The sequence below is a fragment of the Chionomys nivalis genome, chromosome 16 (genome assembly GCF_950005125.1).
Source record: "Chionomys nivalis chromosome 16, mChiNiv1.1, whole genome shotgun sequence".
Lineage (NCBI taxonomy): Eukaryota > Metazoa > Chordata > Mammalia > Rodentia > Cricetidae > Chionomys > Chionomys nivalis.
Genome location: NC_080101.1, coordinates 57,963,633 through 57,982,902, shown reverse-complemented (window position 1 = coordinate 57,982,902; position 19,270 = coordinate 57,963,633). Strand labels below are relative to the sequence as shown.

General features: G+C 38.4%; 1 protein-coding gene across 1 annotated transcript in view; it reads left to right on the top strand.

Annotated features, from left to right (window-relative positions):
- Il7 (interleukin 7) overlaps positions 1-8,303 on the top strand; it is a 38,439-nt gene extending 30,136 nt beyond the window's left edge. The window contains exons 3-5 of the mRNA XM_057790814.1: positions 5,009-5,089; positions 6,132-6,263; positions 8,039-8,303. Coding sequence (XP_057646797.1) covers positions 5,009-5,089; positions 6,132-6,263; positions 8,039-8,146 — 321 coding nt within the window. The 3' untranslated portion in view covers positions 8,147-8,303. The remainder of the gene's footprint in view (positions 1-5,008; positions 5,090-6,131; positions 6,264-8,038) is intronic.
- Positions 8,304-19,270: the final 10,967 nt, after the last annotated feature.

The following is a 19,270-nucleotide window of genomic DNA, read 5'->3' as shown; positions in this document are numbered from 1 at the left end:
GAAATTTATGGTAAAGGAATCCTTGAAAATGTGATTAAATCAAAGATTTGACATGGAGCAATTATACTGGACAAATCAGAGGAACTCTGCTATGTTCTTATAATACAGAAAGCTGAGACACCAGAGACAGACACAAATATAAGGCAGGAATTCTAGGGATGCTGGCAGTAGATAGAAGAGCCAGATTATGGATCCTCCCTTAGAACCTTCAGCCAATACTTTGATTTTAAATTTCTTATTTCTAGGAATGTGACAACATTTCTTGCATTTCTTTCTCTCTCTCTCTCTCTCTCTCTCTCTCTCTCTCTCTCTCTCTCTCTTCTTTCTTTCTTTCTTTCTTGTTTTCTTTCTTTCTTTCCTTTGAACCAACATGCTTCTGGTATTTGCTAGAGCAGCCAGGGGAAGTGGGCCCATTCGCCCATGAAGTGGGAGGCTCTTCTAAGTATTAGTTGAAAAATGATCTAACCAGCTTTAGCCTCCACATATAAAGTCAGAACTACTATTTATTGATTCTTCCAAAAATGAAGAACAAACATAATACATAAGCAAAGTAAACTGGAAGAATTTAAGTAAAAAGATTAGGGCCAATAAGATGGCTTAGTGTGTAAAGGTACTTCTGTACAGGCCTACAGACATGAGTTAAGTCTCTGGTCTCATGGGTGACAGGAAAGAACTCCCAAGAGTGCTCTTCTATCTTCCAGACGTATGCTGTTGTAAGCACACAGATGTACTCTCTCACATGCACACACTGAACAGATTACCCATAAAAGCAGTAGAAAATGCTAAAGCTGTTCTTCTTAACATTCTTTAAGAAACTAACATAAGGTTCTGCTATCACGGGCCCAGTTGCAAAGGAGTGTGCGGATTTGTGGTCCAGGATTGCATAGAATGCAGGCAGCATTGCGTGACTCTCCGGTGCATTTGTAAAATAGATTCATTAAAAGGCTTTCTTGACACCTTCAAACAAACAACAAAAAAAAAAAAAAGAAAGAAACTAACATAAAACGAGCCCAGATTAATACAATATTAGAGAAGCAAAAATTGGAAGAATGTTGAGCTCCTTAGATTTTCAGGGGAAAATGAAGACTAAAATATAAATTGGAAATTAGAGCCTCATTAAATAATCATTTGTAATGTTTTGTAGAAAAGCACACATAAAGCAAAATAATCAAAGAATAAATATACTCAAAATTATATAGAGGGTATAGTCTATGATCAGTGTTTGTAAATAAAGGTATACCAGGCCTGACGATGCTGTTGTTCGGAAGAGTATTGATAACAGTGACACTTTGGACAAGAAAAGTCAGTTAAATGTTTAAGTGGGGTTTAATAGGCCATTGTAGTAAAAACATGGAACACAGTAGAACTGAGGACAATTTGAACTATGCAGGCATTGCTCAAGGAATTTCAGAGAACACCAGTTGCACTAAAGACCATTCTTGTAATATTTTGGCAAAGACTATAGATATTTTCTGCCCTTGTCAAAAAAAATTCACCTGAGGCTAAACTGAAGAATTTTGAATTAATAGCATTGGCAGAGGAGATTTCAAGATGGTGTAGCACCGACCGTGCCAAGTGATCACTCAGGCATATCTGCAACGAAGAGAAGAAAACACTGCAAAGAGAAATACAAAGTGCACAGTTTGAAGAGGAAAAAGAAACCAAGAAATATAGTATTGGGGCTCAAGCAGATGAGAAGATTAAAGGCCTGATGCTGAACAGAATAAAGAGAGGAGTAACCTCCAGGCAAGACCCCCTCCCCAGCTAATCCTCCAAACACGTGAAAGGAAAAGTCTGAAGGATTTCCTTGGCTGAAAAATAATGGAAGGTTTATGCAAATGTAATTCGAGGAGGAGCCAGCTTCCAACGCCAGCAAGTAGGAGAACTTCTGGCTTTATAGTCAGATTCCAACCCCAGCAAACAGTAGTTCTTCTAGCTTTAGAGTCAAGAAAAATACAGGAAAGGGGTTATGGAATCTGCCTCCGTGGTTTAGAAAAGCCCTTCAGGTGAGGCATATAGCAAGGGTGTCCTGCACAGAGGCCCAGGGAAGTCATTGCATAAAGCCTTGAAGGAGAAGCTTGGGTTGTGATGGAGATGCCAAAACGCTGGAGAAGCTATGGCCTGGGGTACTTGTCATGAGGAGAAGCAACACAGGCTGTGGAACCAGCCCAGGAAAGATAAGGGTGTTTTCAGTCAGCAAAGCTGGAAGGTGTGGGAGATAGGAAGAGCTATCTATTCAGCCCTTTGACATTGGGCAGAGAGATACAGAATTTGGAGTTTGCCCTGTGGGTTTCAGACCTTCTTTGGTCCAGTGGTTCATTAATATGTTCCTGTTCCTCCCTTGTGCTCTGGTATTGTATATTTTGTGCCGCTGTGTGTTGGATTTATGTGATCAGTATTTGATTTTTGCCTTTACAGGGTTTTACAATTAAGAAATTGCCTTAAGTCTCAAAGAGACTCAGGACTTTGAATGTTAAAAGTCCTGAGGCTACTTGGGAGGCAGAGGCAGGCGGATCTCTGTGAGTTCGAGACCAGCCTGGTCTACAAGAGCTAGTTCCAGGACAGGCTCCAAAACCACAGAGAAACCCTGTCTCGAAAAACCAAAAAAAAAAAAAAAAAAAAAAAAAAAGTCCTGAGGCTCATAGACCATGGAGACTTTTGAAGTTGGACTGAATGCACTTAACATTATGAGGTGGCTACAAGCCTATGGGGACCGGGGAGTGGAATATGGTGGTTTAAATGAGACAAGCCCATGGGCTCATATATTTGAATATTTAGTTCCCAGTTGGTGAGATAATTTGGGAAAAAATAGAAGCTGTGGCTTTGTTGGAGAGGTGAGGGAAGGCTTTGAGGTTTCAAGTACCAAGCCAGGCCTAGTCTCTGCCTGCTGCCTGTGGATGAGGATGTGAGGCTCCCAGCCACTACTCCAGTGCCCTGTCTGCTTCCTGTCATGACAGTCATAGACTAAATCTCTGAAACTGTACCAAGCCCCTCACTTAAATACTGTCTTTTAAATGAGCTGCATTGATCCTGGTGTCTCTTCACAACAACAAAGTCTAATTAAGACAAGAGGGTTAAACAAGTAATAGAAATAAAACTGAAAGGTATAACCTAATGAAATCAAAGACCTTTTCTAGGAACAAATTCAAACGATAGCTCACAATGTTTTTGCACTTCTGTTATGGGTTTTCCAAATTTAAAATAAACTTGGAATTATGTTGAAATGAACCAAAATGCCTATAAGAATCTATTATGTTGGTACTGGCCAAATCAAGAGAAAGGAACTGTTTTCTTTTGCTATGGATTCATACTCAGAAATGCTATTTGTTGCTTATTTAAAAACACGGTGGGAAAGAGAAAGATGCCACATGACAGAGCTCACGTGGAAGTTTTTTTTTAATGGGGGAAAGTGAATGGGAAAAGGGGGAAGAGAAGAGGGGAGACCGACCTCTGTGGATACTAGATCAGAAGGGAAGAGGCAGAGAGAGAGAGGGGAGGTGGATGGAGAGAGAGAGAAGAGAGTTGGGCAAGGTCCACTCCCCCATTTTTTTTTTTTGGTTTTTTTTTTTTTTTTTTTTTTTTTTTGGTTTTTCCAGACAGGATTAAGGTCTACCTTTTAAAAGGGAACATAATTAGCCAGGCAGTGGTGGCCTGCCTTTAAACCCAGAATTTGGGAGGCAGAGGCAGGTGGATCTCTGTGAGTTCGAGGCCCTGTCTACAAGAGCTAATTCCAGGACAGCAAAGGAGACACAAGAAAAAAAAAAAAAAAAAAAGAAACCAAAAAAATCAAAACAAAACAACAACAACGAAAGAAACATAACGAATGTACACAGGAGGTACTTTTAGTGGCTACAGCTGAGGATGTGTCCTGCAGGACCCCAAGGGCAGGCCAGTACAGATACCTAAATACTAAAACTCTGGATGGCCTTGAATAACAGCTTTAAAAGGCAGCTCTGACATCTTATATGCCCATGTTAAAAGTATAGTGCCATCATAGTTCTTGGTCAAACTTGTGGCGAGCAAGTCATTCAGTACAGCATCCTCTTTTGCAGGCATACAAAGCTGAATTGTATTAGTTTTCCAGAGCATTGACCTAACCAAAAAGGATTCTAAAATACTGTTATGAAATTTGCTAGAATGCTTCAAGAATTTAACTGGGTGACATATTTCATATGAGATTTTGTATGTGTAACCAAAGAAAACTGCATATACAACTTGATGTTATTCTTGTGATTAAATAAAAGGTGATAGAAAAATGACTTAGTAGACAAATAATTTCTTACTATGTTTATCTCTAATTTGAGGATAGTTTTAAGAATTACATGTCTTGCAACTGTCATGTTTAGAGCATGAACTACATACTGCATGACTGGCACAGACACATCTGCAAAGCATGCTTTTCTAAAGGTGAGACATTTCCATGCTCAAATACCACAGGAAACAAGGTCACTATTACCTAATTAGCTTCAATTCAGGGTGTGCAGAAAACTTTGAACAAGGGCCATCACTAACTGCGGAATCTTTAAACAATTATGAGTTCAGGCACAACTTTTTATGAGTAAAAGAGTAAAACATGTATTTTGAAGCCAGCAAAGCTCTCATCCTTTGTGCGAGCAATAAGAACAATCTACACTTTCCTGAGTAGCAGACACACATCACAAACCCTTTACTAATCTTGCCCTTGCTCTATTTACTGTTCCAACAATATCAACCCGACTAAAGCTGTCTGGAGTCTTGGAAAAGTACAAGAGCCTGGTATTGCTAGTTTGTTGGACAGAGCTAGTTCAACTTGTTCTTAAAAGTTTCTGAATCTTATTTGAGGTGATCCTGTACATGTTTCCTTATTTTTCATGTAAAGAACACTATTCTTGATGCCTTGTTAGTAGAATCAGGCAAATTTACCTTCCATAAAGTGTTCATATTAATACCAAATATTAAAATGTCATTTTGCAACTATGCTAGGGACATCCTCAGTGTTAACCATATTGTTTTATATTATTTATTACAGGACAAAATGACAGGAAATGGTAACAATTGCCCAAATAAAGAACCAAACTTTTTTAAAAAACATCCATGTGATGATGCAAAGGTAATGATAATTTGGAATTTATCATATGAGCTTGATTTTGTACAGACTTGTTAGATAATGAAATAAATGCCACAATCTTTTTTTCTTAATGACAGGATTATTACTCATCTATTATATTATGCTGTTGTCTATTGTATGTTAATTTTACCAATATCCTCTCCATGACAGATTAAAAAGTAGATAATTTGTTCTTCTACTTTCCTGGTTTTTACCTTGAAAATACTAAAAACTGAATATTAAGGCACAAATGTCTCCCCCCCCAAAAAAATATATGAAGGTCTTGTTAAAGTGATTGCAATGCACACACACACACACTCTCTCTCTCTCTCTCTCTTACACACACACACACACACAAACACACACACACCAAGTCACTAGTTTTAGACACCTTGAAAATTTTGTTTTAGTATTTGCTGAAGTTTATGCACAAATCAACTCCAGTTGGTCAATTATGATGGAAAAAAAACTTTTAAGTTTGTAATTTACCCCAAAGAAAAAGACATGCTCTTTAATATTCTTCCTATAAAACATAGCTATTAACACCACAGTATTACAAAACCATCAATTCTTTTCATTTATTAACTAATTTATCAGAAAAGCCTATGGCTTAGGTTACACGGCTTTTCTTTTTCTTTTATATTACTATCAGCTATTCTTCCAGAACTCTAATTTTCAAAAATGGTAGCAAGACAACCCGTACATACCTTCCCTCGCTCGTGTCTCCAGCAGCCTTCTTCTTTGGTTATCCTGTTAAAAGTATATAGTCTTGCAATGTGCTCACCCACAAACAATAAAGCCACATGTACGTAGTGGAGAAACGACTATTTAAAAGCCAGATAATCATTAAACCAAAGTGTAGGCACTTCATGTTCTGATTCCTCAGAGCCAAGCAGTTTCATTCCTGTTACTTGTCAGTCACGTGATTAACCAGAATAGAAAGCTGGGGTGGAGGTGGGGTTTTACTAAGGGACAGGACTCTAGCTTTATGTTAATTGACAAACTAAAAATTCTTACACAGCCCTTTTGATTTCTTTTCCAATAGGAAGCTGCTTTTCTAAATCGTGCTGCTCGCAAGTTGAATCAGTTTCTTAAAATGAATATCAGTGAAGAATTCAATATCCACTTACTAACAGTTTCCCAAGGCACACAGACACTAGTGAACTGCACAAGCAAGGTAAGCGTGGGTTGTTTACTGTGAACCAAATATCCATCATCTCTGTTAGGATGATGTCATTTCTTTTCAAAAGGAAGCTCTCTTGCCCTGGCTACAAAGTCAGAAAGCCCATTTGAATCTGCTTGAAAAGCCTAACCAGTCTGGGACACTGAACAATGAGCATGCTGGCTTGTGGGTGATGGATTCTTTCTTCTTGTTGTTTTGATCAACACACACATGGGAGAGCATAGGCAGTAGGTGATTTGCATACACTGGGCATTAGGAAGTCCTAGGCATTCCAACTTGAATTATAAAATTCCAAGTAGACAAATATGTGAGACAGAAGCAAGATACGAAGAGCCTGGGACCAAGAATTTAAAAAGTTTAGGATATTTGAATCTGCAGAATCTCAGAGATAAAAGCATGTTGTTGTTTTTTTTTTTTCCCACCAACTTTTCCCATGTTATGTATTGTTGTACACGACCATTCACAGTGAATGCTGGGGAAATCTCCTCACACACAAAACTCAGCCAATGCTTAACATTCCTTACAGAAAGTGATGGAGTTTCTGTAAATAACCTACACATATCCTCCTATATGTTCTAAATTGCATGTGGACTTCATAAAATGCCGACAGGAACGTAAATAATAAATATTTAGTTGTTATGATGTGCAATTTGAAGAACAATGCCAAGAAAGAGTGTACACATGTTCAGTGCTGTCCCCTCAAAGTCTTCAAGCATACTTAAATTGCAGTGTTTTCAAGGATGGAAAACCTACGGCTGTGTATTATACCAACACTAATACCATGAAGTACCAACTTAATTTCTCCTATCCAAGTATAGCAAGTTAGTTAAGTGTACTTCCATCGGTACTTTAAGAATGTTCTGTTGTCCCCACTGAAAAAAAGTTTCCCCTTATCTATCTTCAAAATCTATTATCTACTCTTTGAAGTTATTTAAAAGCTACATGCTGGTATTACTTAAGCATATGATTAGTAGAGATATGAATTTGTGACTAAACTAAAAAGAGATGAGTTCAAGATGTAGCCATTACTACTGTGTCACCACCGGCTCTTCCCTCTTTGTGACTTAGTATCCTCATTTCCGGACAGAGCTGAAATCAACAAGGTCGTAGGGTTATCAAGTAAAGAGAATAAAGTAAAATATGTGAAGTGCTGAGAGTAATATCTGCCCTAGAAAATATTCAATAACTGGTTCTTCACTAAATGAGGAATCATTCATTATACCATGCCACATGGCTCAGAGGAAGTATGGCCACTGCCCTCCAGAATCTTCTATATGTAGGCATCTTTTCTCTACACTGTACCAATAGCATTTAAAAGTTCTTAATGAGGTAAGAAAACCAACTTATGAGGCAGATGGCAATCCTACTTTAGTAAGCACTATGTTTTTGTAGCAGACAATAAGGTACCAGTTGAATCAGACAAATTATTATTAATCTAATTATTTTTGGTGTTGAATATTTTCACTAAATTTTTTAAATATTCAATTAAATCATGTAAAAACTATACATTTTATGAATGTTTCAACTCTTGTGTACACTGATGCAGGGTGAAAGCGACAAATGAAATGCTGAGCCCAAGTAGACTGGCCTTTCCTGTTCGTCAGAAATCATAATCATCATAGGTCATACTTTTAAGATGGAATGCAAGAGTTGTCATCCTAATATACAAAATGTTAGGAATACTCTAATATGATGAAAAATGAAAAGCAAATATTTTGAGACACAGCTTATTTAATAGTAAATTAAATTTTATGAATTTATTTCTTTAGGAAGAAAAGAATCCAAAGGACCAGAAAAAGAATGACCCATGTTTCCTGAAGAGACTGCTGAGAGAGATAAAGACCTGCTGGAATAAAATCTTGAAAGGCAGCATATAAACGCAGGACATGTAGATGGAGTTGCAGCCTCAAGTTTGTACAATGGAAGAGTTGTAATCCTCCTGAAAGTTGCTGGATGTCTCCTGGCCAAAGGATCAGAGCACCTGGGAAATGCACAGTAAGGTACTAGAAGATGGACACAAACAATACAACCGGGTGCTGCAGTCAGAATATACATATGGACAGAGATCAGCTGTACTGATGTTGCAAAGCAATTGTGCCATCTGCAATACTTTTTTAAAGTTTCCCAAATATTTTAGAAGATATCATATCTACAAAAATAAAGCCTACAAGGATTCAAAGTCACCACTGTTTTCTCATCAAAATGATGTGATGGCCCACTGTGCATCATGACCCATCTGAAGAGTGGAACTGTTGCCTTGTAAGCTGCAGATTCTGGAGGACTCACAGTGATGAATACTGCTCATGGAAACAAGACAGTCACAGCATAAAACAGCAGCGGCAAAAAAAAAAAAATAGTTTAAGACACTTAAGACAGATATCAAAAATTGTAGTTAAACATGAATGTATAACACATGCCTTCAGTAAAGAACATAGCACATCTTTTTAAATAAAAGAACTTTTAAAGATAGAAATGCACTTATTCCAAAGATACTGAACCTTAGTATTCAGTCACTTTTGTCATTTATGTATACTAAAGCTTGTATACTGAATTTTCAACTTGGGAAGTATATTTTCAAGATAATAATATATGTTAGACATTTAATTAATGTATATATTTAATTTTGACATCTCTATATAAAATATTTTCATACAATACTACCAATTGCCTACTTTGAATAGTTTCTCCTTTTAAAAGAAATAACCCATGTTAACACTGTCAGGCTCACTTAATCCCAAAGGTTTTTTAGCTGCCGAATTGCCACTTGATGCTACTTTCATTTAACACTTATCTTTTAACACACCAGTACCAAGAATAGCCTGAAACTAAGACCCTACAATTATGCTAACAGAAGAAATACCAATTTCTTGTTTTGTAATAGTGTCTCATTTGTATCTCAGGCTGTCTTTGAATTTATGATACTCCTGCCTTAGTTTCCCAAGTGCTGGGACTACAGGCATGAGCCAATATGCTTAGCTAGGAACACTACTTTTGTTACGTACACTTCTGTCTTTTACAGGACATCCGTGTATATCCTATGTATATACCTGTTTCCATCTTTCGATGGCCTGCAGTCTCTCTTCAGCTGTAAGGGTGAGGAGCACCACACTGCAGAGGTCTCGTCTCTAAAAGAGACGGCAGTCTGCTTGTGCTGAACTCAATTTGTTTTGCTCTGTCCAGCAACTGCAGCATGTAACCATGTGCTGGATGTTTGTACATGATTTACACATGTTCCACTGATGTTCCATGTGGTGGCCATGCCTTCTTGCTCTTCCTCTTCCCCCAACCCACATGGAGTTCATCTTCCATGGTACAGATAGTTGGCATTAACACAGTTTTGAAAGAACTGATTGTTTAAAGTTTGTTTCATAATCACTGTTTGCCCAAAAAACAGTTCTTACAGTTGTCAGAACAAATGATACTTTAAGAAATTTAATTTCTTTATTGGACTTGGCTAGTGGGTTGTTTCCATGATAAAATAGGATCTACTAAGTGGTTGTCCCCTACCTTGAAGAAGTGGTAGAATGGGTAAGTCATTAGCTAGGGAACTGAGGACATTTGCATCTAAAGGTAAACTCTAAACCTGCAAGATGTCTGTAATGCTCCCTATCAGTACCAAAAATATTCCGATTATGGCAAAATAAAGGCAATATTTTAAATGCTTATTAAAAGTTATTCAAATTTCTTCCTTGGTTTTTACTATTTATTCATAAAAGACTTGAACTGTGGGCAAAACTTTTGCTCCAACAGTTCATTCAATGTGTGTGCTAAATGCTTTATAAGGAATCCACACTTTTGTATTGTTTTTCCCTCAGTGTTTCCCACCTACTAGCGAAGTAGAGAGTGACAAAGGAGTCTGGTCACTGAGCATTGTGAGTATATTTTTATTCCAAGTCTACAATTATAGGATTGTCTCTATGAATGTTTTAATCAAATATGAATGTAAATGTTTTAAATGAGCATTTTCTGCTACAGAGGGGGAAAAAAGCAAAATAACATCAATGAAAATTTTATTTTAAATAAATAAAGTAAATAAAACAAATAAGAGTCTATGTGCTGGATAAACTTTTTCTGTGATAAACTGGAGGTTCACAATTTATAAAAATGTATTTAAATACTCTCTTTGATACAACTTTAAAGTTTTACATTAATTCACCATTTTCAAAAAGCTATTTTTTTAAAATAAAAGCCACTAGCACAATGTAAGGTCAACACGACTGATAAAAGATCAAAATAATAGCACTATATTATAAAATTTTACAAGTAAATACTTTTAAAGGTCTTCAAGGAATATACAAATGACATATTCCTTAGCATTAAGGCAATTGCTTTAATTTTTAAATGATTTTTTTGTGCTCAAATGTGAGTACAGGTGTGTATGCATATGATGTGGATGTCAGAGGCCAACTTTAAGGGGTGGATCCTGTCCTACCTTGTTTCTGAGGGAGGCTTTCTCTTGTCTATGTGCTTACTTCAGGATAGCTGGTTGGTGAGTTTTTGAACTGTTCCTGTTTCTGTCTCTCATCTCTCCATAGGAGACCAGCAGTTTACAGATGTATACATCTGAGTTTTCAGGTGGGCTCCAGGAATCCACCTCAGGTCATGCTTGTGCGTCAAGTACTTTCACTGGACAAGCCATCTCTGGCACAGGATAATTATTTTTTAGAAGACACAAAAGATTGTACAATACCACAATCAGAATATCACATGCTGTTTAATGTGTTTTAGTTTGTGCAATGTTCAATCAAGGGAGGCATGCCTAGTTCCTCAAATAATTTTTCCTAATTTTTTTTTGTGTGCGTGTGAAAAACATTCAAAATTCTGCTAGTTTTTTTTTTTTTTTTTTTTTTTTTTTTTTTTTTTTTTTTAATGTAAAGTACTGGCTAGTCACCATGCTGAGTAACAAACACCCAAGACTTGTTTGTCCTTCCTAATGTGTCTTAGTCCTCGATGACTGACCTTTCTTCATCCTGATAATCCCTGTAAAGCTGAGTCATGGTAACCCTGAACTGGAAATCTTTCTCCTAGGCCCTGCTTTCACTTACAGGTAGTTCTGACCCTAAGGATTTCCTGCAAACACGTCTCTCTTTAAATCTGGTTCCTGGACCCCTCCACGTAACAGGCTTTATCATGCTTTGTACTGGTAGAGCCTTTATGTGTTTAAAAAGTGTAAGCAGCACTGACTTCCTTTATCCTTAACTGCTACTGGCTGTGTTAGTCCTAACTTGTTAGTTGTTCGTATTCTTAAAATGTTCCCCGAGGCGGGCTGGCGGAGCCAGCGACAAGCAGCGACAGTTTCCCACCAGCGGGAGGGCACGCGCCATGCAGCAGGTACCAGACACATAAACACAAAGATAGGCATAAAGCATTTTATCAAGGGAGAGAGGGAGAGAGAGAGAGAGAGAGAGAGAGAGAGAGAGAGAGAGAGAGAGGAGAAAGAGGGAAAGGGACAAAGAAAACACGTGCGCACGCCGAAGAAACAGAAGAGGGAAGGGGCAAGATGGCGACAAGCAGGTCAGGGGTAATGGGAGTGGGCGTGGCTTGTCCCTTAAAGGGACAGAAAAGCACAACAGTTGTTCTTAGGACTTTATTTTAAGGAATACACATTATGACTTGACAAAATCAATCTTAGTACTTTATTTTAAAAACAATTATCACATAATTGCTTAAAATGTTCTATAACCTCTGAAAAAATGTATCATCTTTGCTGTCAATTAAGCACCTTATGGGCAAAGATGAGGCTAACAGCTGGGCAGTGGTGCACACGCCTTTAATCCCTGCACTCGGGAGGCAGAGGTGGGCAGATCTCTGTGAGTTTGAGTCCAGCCTGGTCTATAAGAGCTAGTTCCAGGACAGGCTCTAAAGCTAGAGAGAAACCCTGTCTCAAAAAAACAAACAAACAAAAAACAAAAACAAAAAAGATGAGGCTAACGGATAAACGGTTGAAATGCATTCTGCCAATATCTTACTAAAACTCATTTAAGTAATTATGTAAAACATTCTTTAATGAAATGTAATTTGCTAAAGATGGACATGATATGATTCTGTAACAAAAGTAAGATAACATGACTAGAAACAGTTTTCCGCTCGTAAAAATCTCCATGGTATTTTGAGGCCTAACTATTATTTCTGTGACAATTTTCAGCCTGGATTTTCAGTAAATAGAATCTATGAAGCTACTGTAACACAAGACAACAAAACAGGTAGGTGCACTGATCACTGACAATTGGCATCCAGTACCCATATATAAAAACAGCTGGGAATAGTGATGTACATTTGTAGGAGGTTGAGGCAGGAGGATTACTTGAGTGCTGGATTTTGAAGTTATTATGAACAATATGGTAAGATCTAGTTATTTGTAGCTTATGCTATTGTGTAGAGAGCATACTGACTGAGCGGCTGTGTGCCAATCTGAGTCCTGCTCCAATAGGAACGTGCACTAAGGAATATGAAATAGTTATAGTTACCCTGGGCATTGGGAAGCAAAACGATTGCTGAAGGACAGACACTGGAACTAAGAGGATTACAGTATTTCTAACCCACATGTAATCTGTTGCAAACTCTTTTCTCAAGATAACAGATTGGAGGGCTCTTTGTCTCTTCCATGTGAAAGTCCCTTTAAAACTGCCTTAGAGTTAATGAGACAAGAAAGGAATGCTCATTTGTGGATGTTTAGAACATCGAAGCATAATCAATGACTAAACTTTGCCTCCACAATAAGAGAAAATATTTGAACCAAGAATAAATAGTGTTTTATTTTAATGATAGTGCTTAGAGGATGAGAGATTAGTGATGAGGAAATGCACCCTCATTTTATGTGTGTAAGCTGTACTTGTCTAAAATCGAGCACTACACAGTGGCACAGCCAGCTGTCAGCGAAGATGGCGATTTCTGCTTCTCATCACCTAGACACCCAAGAACATGCCTCATTCAATTCATGCCATCTTATTCCCAGCTTACCTGACATCAGTCAGTCTGGCTTTCCATTCTGTTTATTTGGTCTTTAGACAGGCTTAAATATAACCTTGGCTTCCTGATCCTATTGACTTTACCTCCCAAGTGCCAGGAATGCAGGAATGTGCCACTGATGCTCATTTCATGCTGTTAGGAGGACTGGACCCAAGGCTTTCTGTGAACTAGGTGAGCACTCTATGGACTAAGCTACACTCCTATGACCAATTATCTCTTTTCTGACAATGTTCATCTCATTCTGGAAGTACAGGTTTTCCACAGGCTTCAAGCATATTGAATAATCATCAATAGAAGCAATTAGAAGTTAAGGTAAATAAAAAAGTACATAAAAAACTAGGTCACCCTGTTTTAAGGCTTGTGTTCAAATATTACTTTCTCAATGAAATCATCCCTAAAGGTCCTACCAAAATGCAACTCACCTTCACTTCCCTTTCTGTCTTAATCACTCCCATACCTGGGTTTTCTCCACAGCAGCTTCAAAACCTATTATAAACTACATATTCATCTGTATTTTCAATCTTCCTCCATTAGAATTTCCAAAGTTCACAATTTACTTCCTTGTTCATTGCACCTAAGGTATTTAAATATATAATATATAATGTACATATATAATCAATTATATAATGTACCAAGAGTGTTGAGAGGAGGGGGGCCCTTTGTTCCCTCCTGCCCGGCTAGCTTACACCCGAAATAATCACACAGAAACTGTATTCATTTAAACACTGCCTGGCCCATTATCTGTTCTTTTGGACTAACTCTTACATCTTGATTTAACCCATTTTTATTAATCTTTGTTTTACCAAGAGGTCGTGGCTTACTGGGAAAGATTCAGCATGTCTGACCTGTCAGCTTCATAGTGGCTCTCCATCTGCCCTTCTTTCCAGCATTCAGTTGTCCACTCTGCCACCTAAAGGCTGCCCTATCAAAAGGCCAAGGCAGTTTCTTTATTCAACCAATGAAAGCAACACATAGACAGAAGAACCTCCTACACCAGAGAGCTTGTTTAGCATCATCCATCTTGGCAACACTTTTATATGTAATACTAATAATCATTTATAAATTATTCCCATGCTATCAATAGAAGTATAGTCAAGGTGCAGTTTTTAAGATTCAATTTGTGATTATCAAACAACCAGACTTAAGTTGGGGAAGGTATCTAAATTCAGTGTATTTTAGAGTTCCTACTAAACAATATGGACTTAAGTACTAGTTTCAGAACCACACACATTGCAGAAGGCAACTGTGAACTAAGACCACATTGGCTGAAGTTTTTACATACAAAAGAGCAGACACCAGTCTAGTTAAACACAATCATTTATTAAAAGATATTGATAAATTAAAAGAATCTTTAGGAAAGCCAGACAGACATGTTTGGAAGTTGTCCATTCAGAAACACAGCAAATTTAGGTGTCACAGTATTTTTCACACTGACTAGGCAGGCTAGTTGGATTAGGTGGTCCCATGGAGCCTGTTGTGAAACTAGCTCTTGTAGACCAGGCTGACCTCGAACTCACAGTGATCCACTTGCCTCTGCCTCCCAAGTACTGAGATTAAAAGCATGCGCCACCACCACCTACCTCAAACTTTTTCACTTTTAAATATCACTTAGGCAGTGCTTAATTTCTTATATTGCTTCTTGTCTTCTACTGAACACTGGTGAAGTGAGTCTAAGTTTTTATCCATGGGAAAGAGCTCCCTGGTGACGGTATCAGGGACAGTCCGTTATTCTACAGACACAGGGAACTATGGCAGGGCTTACAGAATGCACAGAGTATCAGAATGGCAGAACTGTCATGCTCACTTCAGAGGCATCTTTGTTTTACCTTACAGTACAATGTATCCTAAAATTGCTTTATTATTTTGAAAAACTAATTTAGATGGCATCTTTACTAAGACTTGAGAAATTAGCGTTTAAAATGAAATTTAAATCTCCTTTCTTGTGAGGTCTACATGACATTTCCCCAAAGGCAGTGTAAATTTGGGGAGACTACTAAACAAAATAACTTCCTACTTTCTAAAGTACATTTCTTGACTCAAATAATTGGGAGACAAAACATAGTAGAAAAACTTGTGAACTATTTCAAGGCTGCACAGCACTCTAGTCAAGAGGAGCGAGAGCAACACCTACTACCTGCTGGAGCTAAGTTCAACTCTTTTTCAAGTAAAGTAAAAGTCACTGGAAAAAAGAGGTGCACCAAAAATGAAACAAACCGCTTAGAAATCTGAGTCAAAATCAGGAAAATTTCTTTATTCCATTAAAATCTGACTTAGGTTTAATTGCATTTTTTCACAGTAAGTCACTGCAAAAATTAAGTAGCTTAACCAGATCACAACGGTATCACTTATACCTACCGAAGCTTGAATTCAATGGAAGGAGTTTTAGATAAAGATATTGTCACATCTGAGGGGCTAATTCTAAAAACTGCAGTTTTCCTCTTATTTCCTCTTTATTTGCTTCATAGAGTATACACATACTACATTCATTTAGAAAGTTCACAATTTAAATGAAATTTAAATAAAATTCATCAAATAGTCTTGTAGTAGAAGCAGGCAAAATATAGAAAAAAGTTTCACACCTTTTATTTGTACTTTTAACAAAATTGGAATATTTTGTGCACAATTTAAAAGAATTTTTCTTAGCAACTGAATATAAATTTGTTACCTTTAGCCATCATGTTCATATAACTATGGTGAAACATTAAAGCAATAGTCAGCAGGCGATATTCTAGAATGGTATTTTGCTAAAAAAATCACTGAAAGGCAAGAGATACTATTATTGCTTTAATTTACTCCCATGATGGTGCTCTAAATGGTAAGCCTAGCTTTTAAAGATATCAATATAGGGATCTCTAAAACTAACAGAAACACCAAAAAATAGCTCATAAATCTCTGAAATTTCACCTTTCAAAATCAAAACTGAGAAACCTTGATAATTGGGGCTAGGAAGATTAAATTATACAAAAGCACCCTCTAGTGGTATCAAGAGCAATTCACATGTAAGAGTATTTCAATAATGAGCATTTCAATATTTAATCAAAATGTTCCTAAGTAAAAATAAGGGTGCTACTTCTAATTTTAATGTTTTTTCAGATAAACTCAATAACACAATCCACTTCAAAAATCAGATGACTTTGGAAAGCAGTATGGCGGTTTCTCAGGAAATTCGGGATCAACCTACCCCTGGACCCAGCAATACCACTCTTGGGAATATACCCAAGAGATGCCCTATCATACAACAAAAGTATATGCTCAACTATGTTCATAGCAGCATTGTTTATAATAGCCAGAACCTGGAAACAACTTAGATGTCCTTCAATGGAAGAATGGATGAAGAAAGTATGGAATATATACATATTAGAGTACTACTCAGCAGTAAAAAACAATGACTTCTTGAATTTTGCATACAAATGGATGGAAATAGAAAACACTATCCTGAGTGAGGTAAGCCAGACTCAAAAAGAGGAACATGGGATGTACTCACTCATATTTGGTTTCCAGCCATAAATAAAGGACATTGAGCCGGGCGATGGTGGCATACGCCTTTAATCCCAGCACTCGGGAGGCAGAGGCAGGCGGATCTCTGAGTTCGAGACCAGCCTGGTCTACAGAGCTAGTTCCAGGACAGGCTTCAAAGCCACAGAGAAAACCTGTCTCGAAAAAAACAAACAAACAAATAATAATAATAATAATAAAATAAATAAAAAAAATAAAAAAAGGACATTGAGCCTATAATTCGTGATCCTAGAGAAGCTACATAAGAAGGTGAACCCAAAGAAAAACATATAAGCATCCTCCTGAATATTAAACTTCATCGGGCGATGAAAGGAGACAGAGACAGAGACCCACATTAGAGCACCGGACTGAAATCTCAAGGTCCAAATCAGGAGCAGAAGGAGAGAGAGCATGAGCAAGGAACTCAGGACTGCGAGGGGTGCATGCACACACTGAGGCAATGGGGATGTTCTATCAGGAACTCACCAAGGCCAGCTGGCCTGGGTCTGAAAAAGCATGGGATAAAACTGGACTTGCAGAACATAGCGGACAATGAGGACTACTGAGAACTCAAGAACAATGGCAATGGGTTTTTGATCCTACTGCACGTACTGGCTTTGTGGGAGCCTAGACAGTTTGGATGCTCACCTTACTAGACCTGGATGGAGGTGGGTGGTCCTTGGACTTCCCACAGGACAGGGAACCCTGATTGCTCTTTGGGCTGACAAGGGAGGGAGACTTGATCGGGGGAGGGGGAGGGAAATGGGAGGCGGTGGAGGGGAAGAGGCAGAAATCTTTAAGAAATCAATAAATCAATAAAAAAAAATCAGATGACTTCAGTCCTGAAAATATACTTACCATATAAAATACCTGTACGTTCAATCTATGTAAATACCCAAGTGTGACAAAGTCTGTATTTTTTTTCTATTAGAATTTTACTGCTTGAGCTTCTACTCAGGAGAAAAACCGAATAAAAACGAGATGTGTCTAATAGCCATATTTTCATTAGATGAGGCACTTTTCCTAAAATTTAGAATGTGAACAAAGTATTCATTATAAATATTTTCCATTAAACTATATAGTATTCATCTATAAATATTACTGCATTCAGTTATAAAGTTTTGTTGGATACAGTTTTTCTACACCTTAAAATCGTGTAAGAAGAAAAATGCTCTCCCTCCCCTCGTGCCCTGCCACCTGCGGCAGGTCAGAGAGCTGGCCCTGGGCCACAAGAGTGGAAATGTCCCCGCCCCTCGCCAGCTACAGCACAGGCCAGCGGCAGCATGTTGTGGGATATCTGTGCACCGTGTGAAGGTGTACTGCTATCATGGTGTTTTAAAAAGCTGAACCGTCAATAGCCAGGCGGGAGGTATAGGCGGGACTTGCAAGGATGGAAAGGAAGAGGAGGAATCTGGATATACAGGAGATGCCAGGAGACACCAGGATGAAACAGGAGGCCCAGGACAGGAGAGAAGTAACGCCACACGATAGGACGCAGATTAATATAAATAGGTTAATTTAAGTTATAAGAGCTGGTTAGGAACGTGTCTAAGCTACATGCTGAGCTTTCATAATTAATAAGTCTTCCTGTCATTATGTCTGAGCTGGCAGACCAAAGAAAAGCACTGCTACAGTAGGATACCTTGACTGGGCAGCACCGAGAGCTGGCATGACAGGCGTAGTTGAGCCGGGCCTGCTGGCCTAAGAGCAGCAGAGTGCCCCTCCCTCTTACCATCTGCTACCTGGAACAGGAGGGAGAGCCGACCTTGGGGCACGAGAATGGAAGAGCTGGCCCTGACCCTCACCAACAGAAGCAATCCAGAGAGTGGGCCCTGAAACCTGAGGGTGTGAAGAGCAGGACTGGCCTGCTCCTCTCTGTCTGCTACAGTCCTTCAGCGAGCAGGAGCAGTGCTGTAAAGCTCAGCTGGGTGGTGACAATGGGGGAGAGCTGGCACACTGACCATTCCAGCTACCACGCAGGCCCGACCAGGACAAGGCAGCCCACTCCAACACCCACCTCTTCTAATAACTGCTGGAGCGTGTGAAGGTGTAGCTCCAAAGCTACAGGACCCCTGGGACACAAGACAGTAATGAGATATCCCAGAGGAGTACCACTGAGGCCCCAGAATTGAGGGTGTAGCGGAAGCCAGAGGCCTCAAACCAGACCAATGACTCACTGCAATGAACACAAGTACAGATGTACAGACTAAAGCATATACTGTGTGACTCACTTGGACACACTACAGCTTCCATGCTGAGATTTGGTTTTGTGTTTGGTTTTTACTTTTATTTTGTGTTTGTGGGGAAGTTGCAAGGGAAGAAGGTAGAAGCGAGGGGACAGGTAGATGAAGGGGACTGGGATGAATGATGTGAAATCCACAGAGAATCAGTAAAAGGATAGGAAAAAAGTTGTAACAAATGTTTTTTAAAGCCATAAAAATGGCAAAATAAAAAACAAAAGAAATTTTTAATATTTTATTTATAGTCTAGTTTGTTCCTATCATTCTAAAAGATATCAATAAATATAACAACCAATA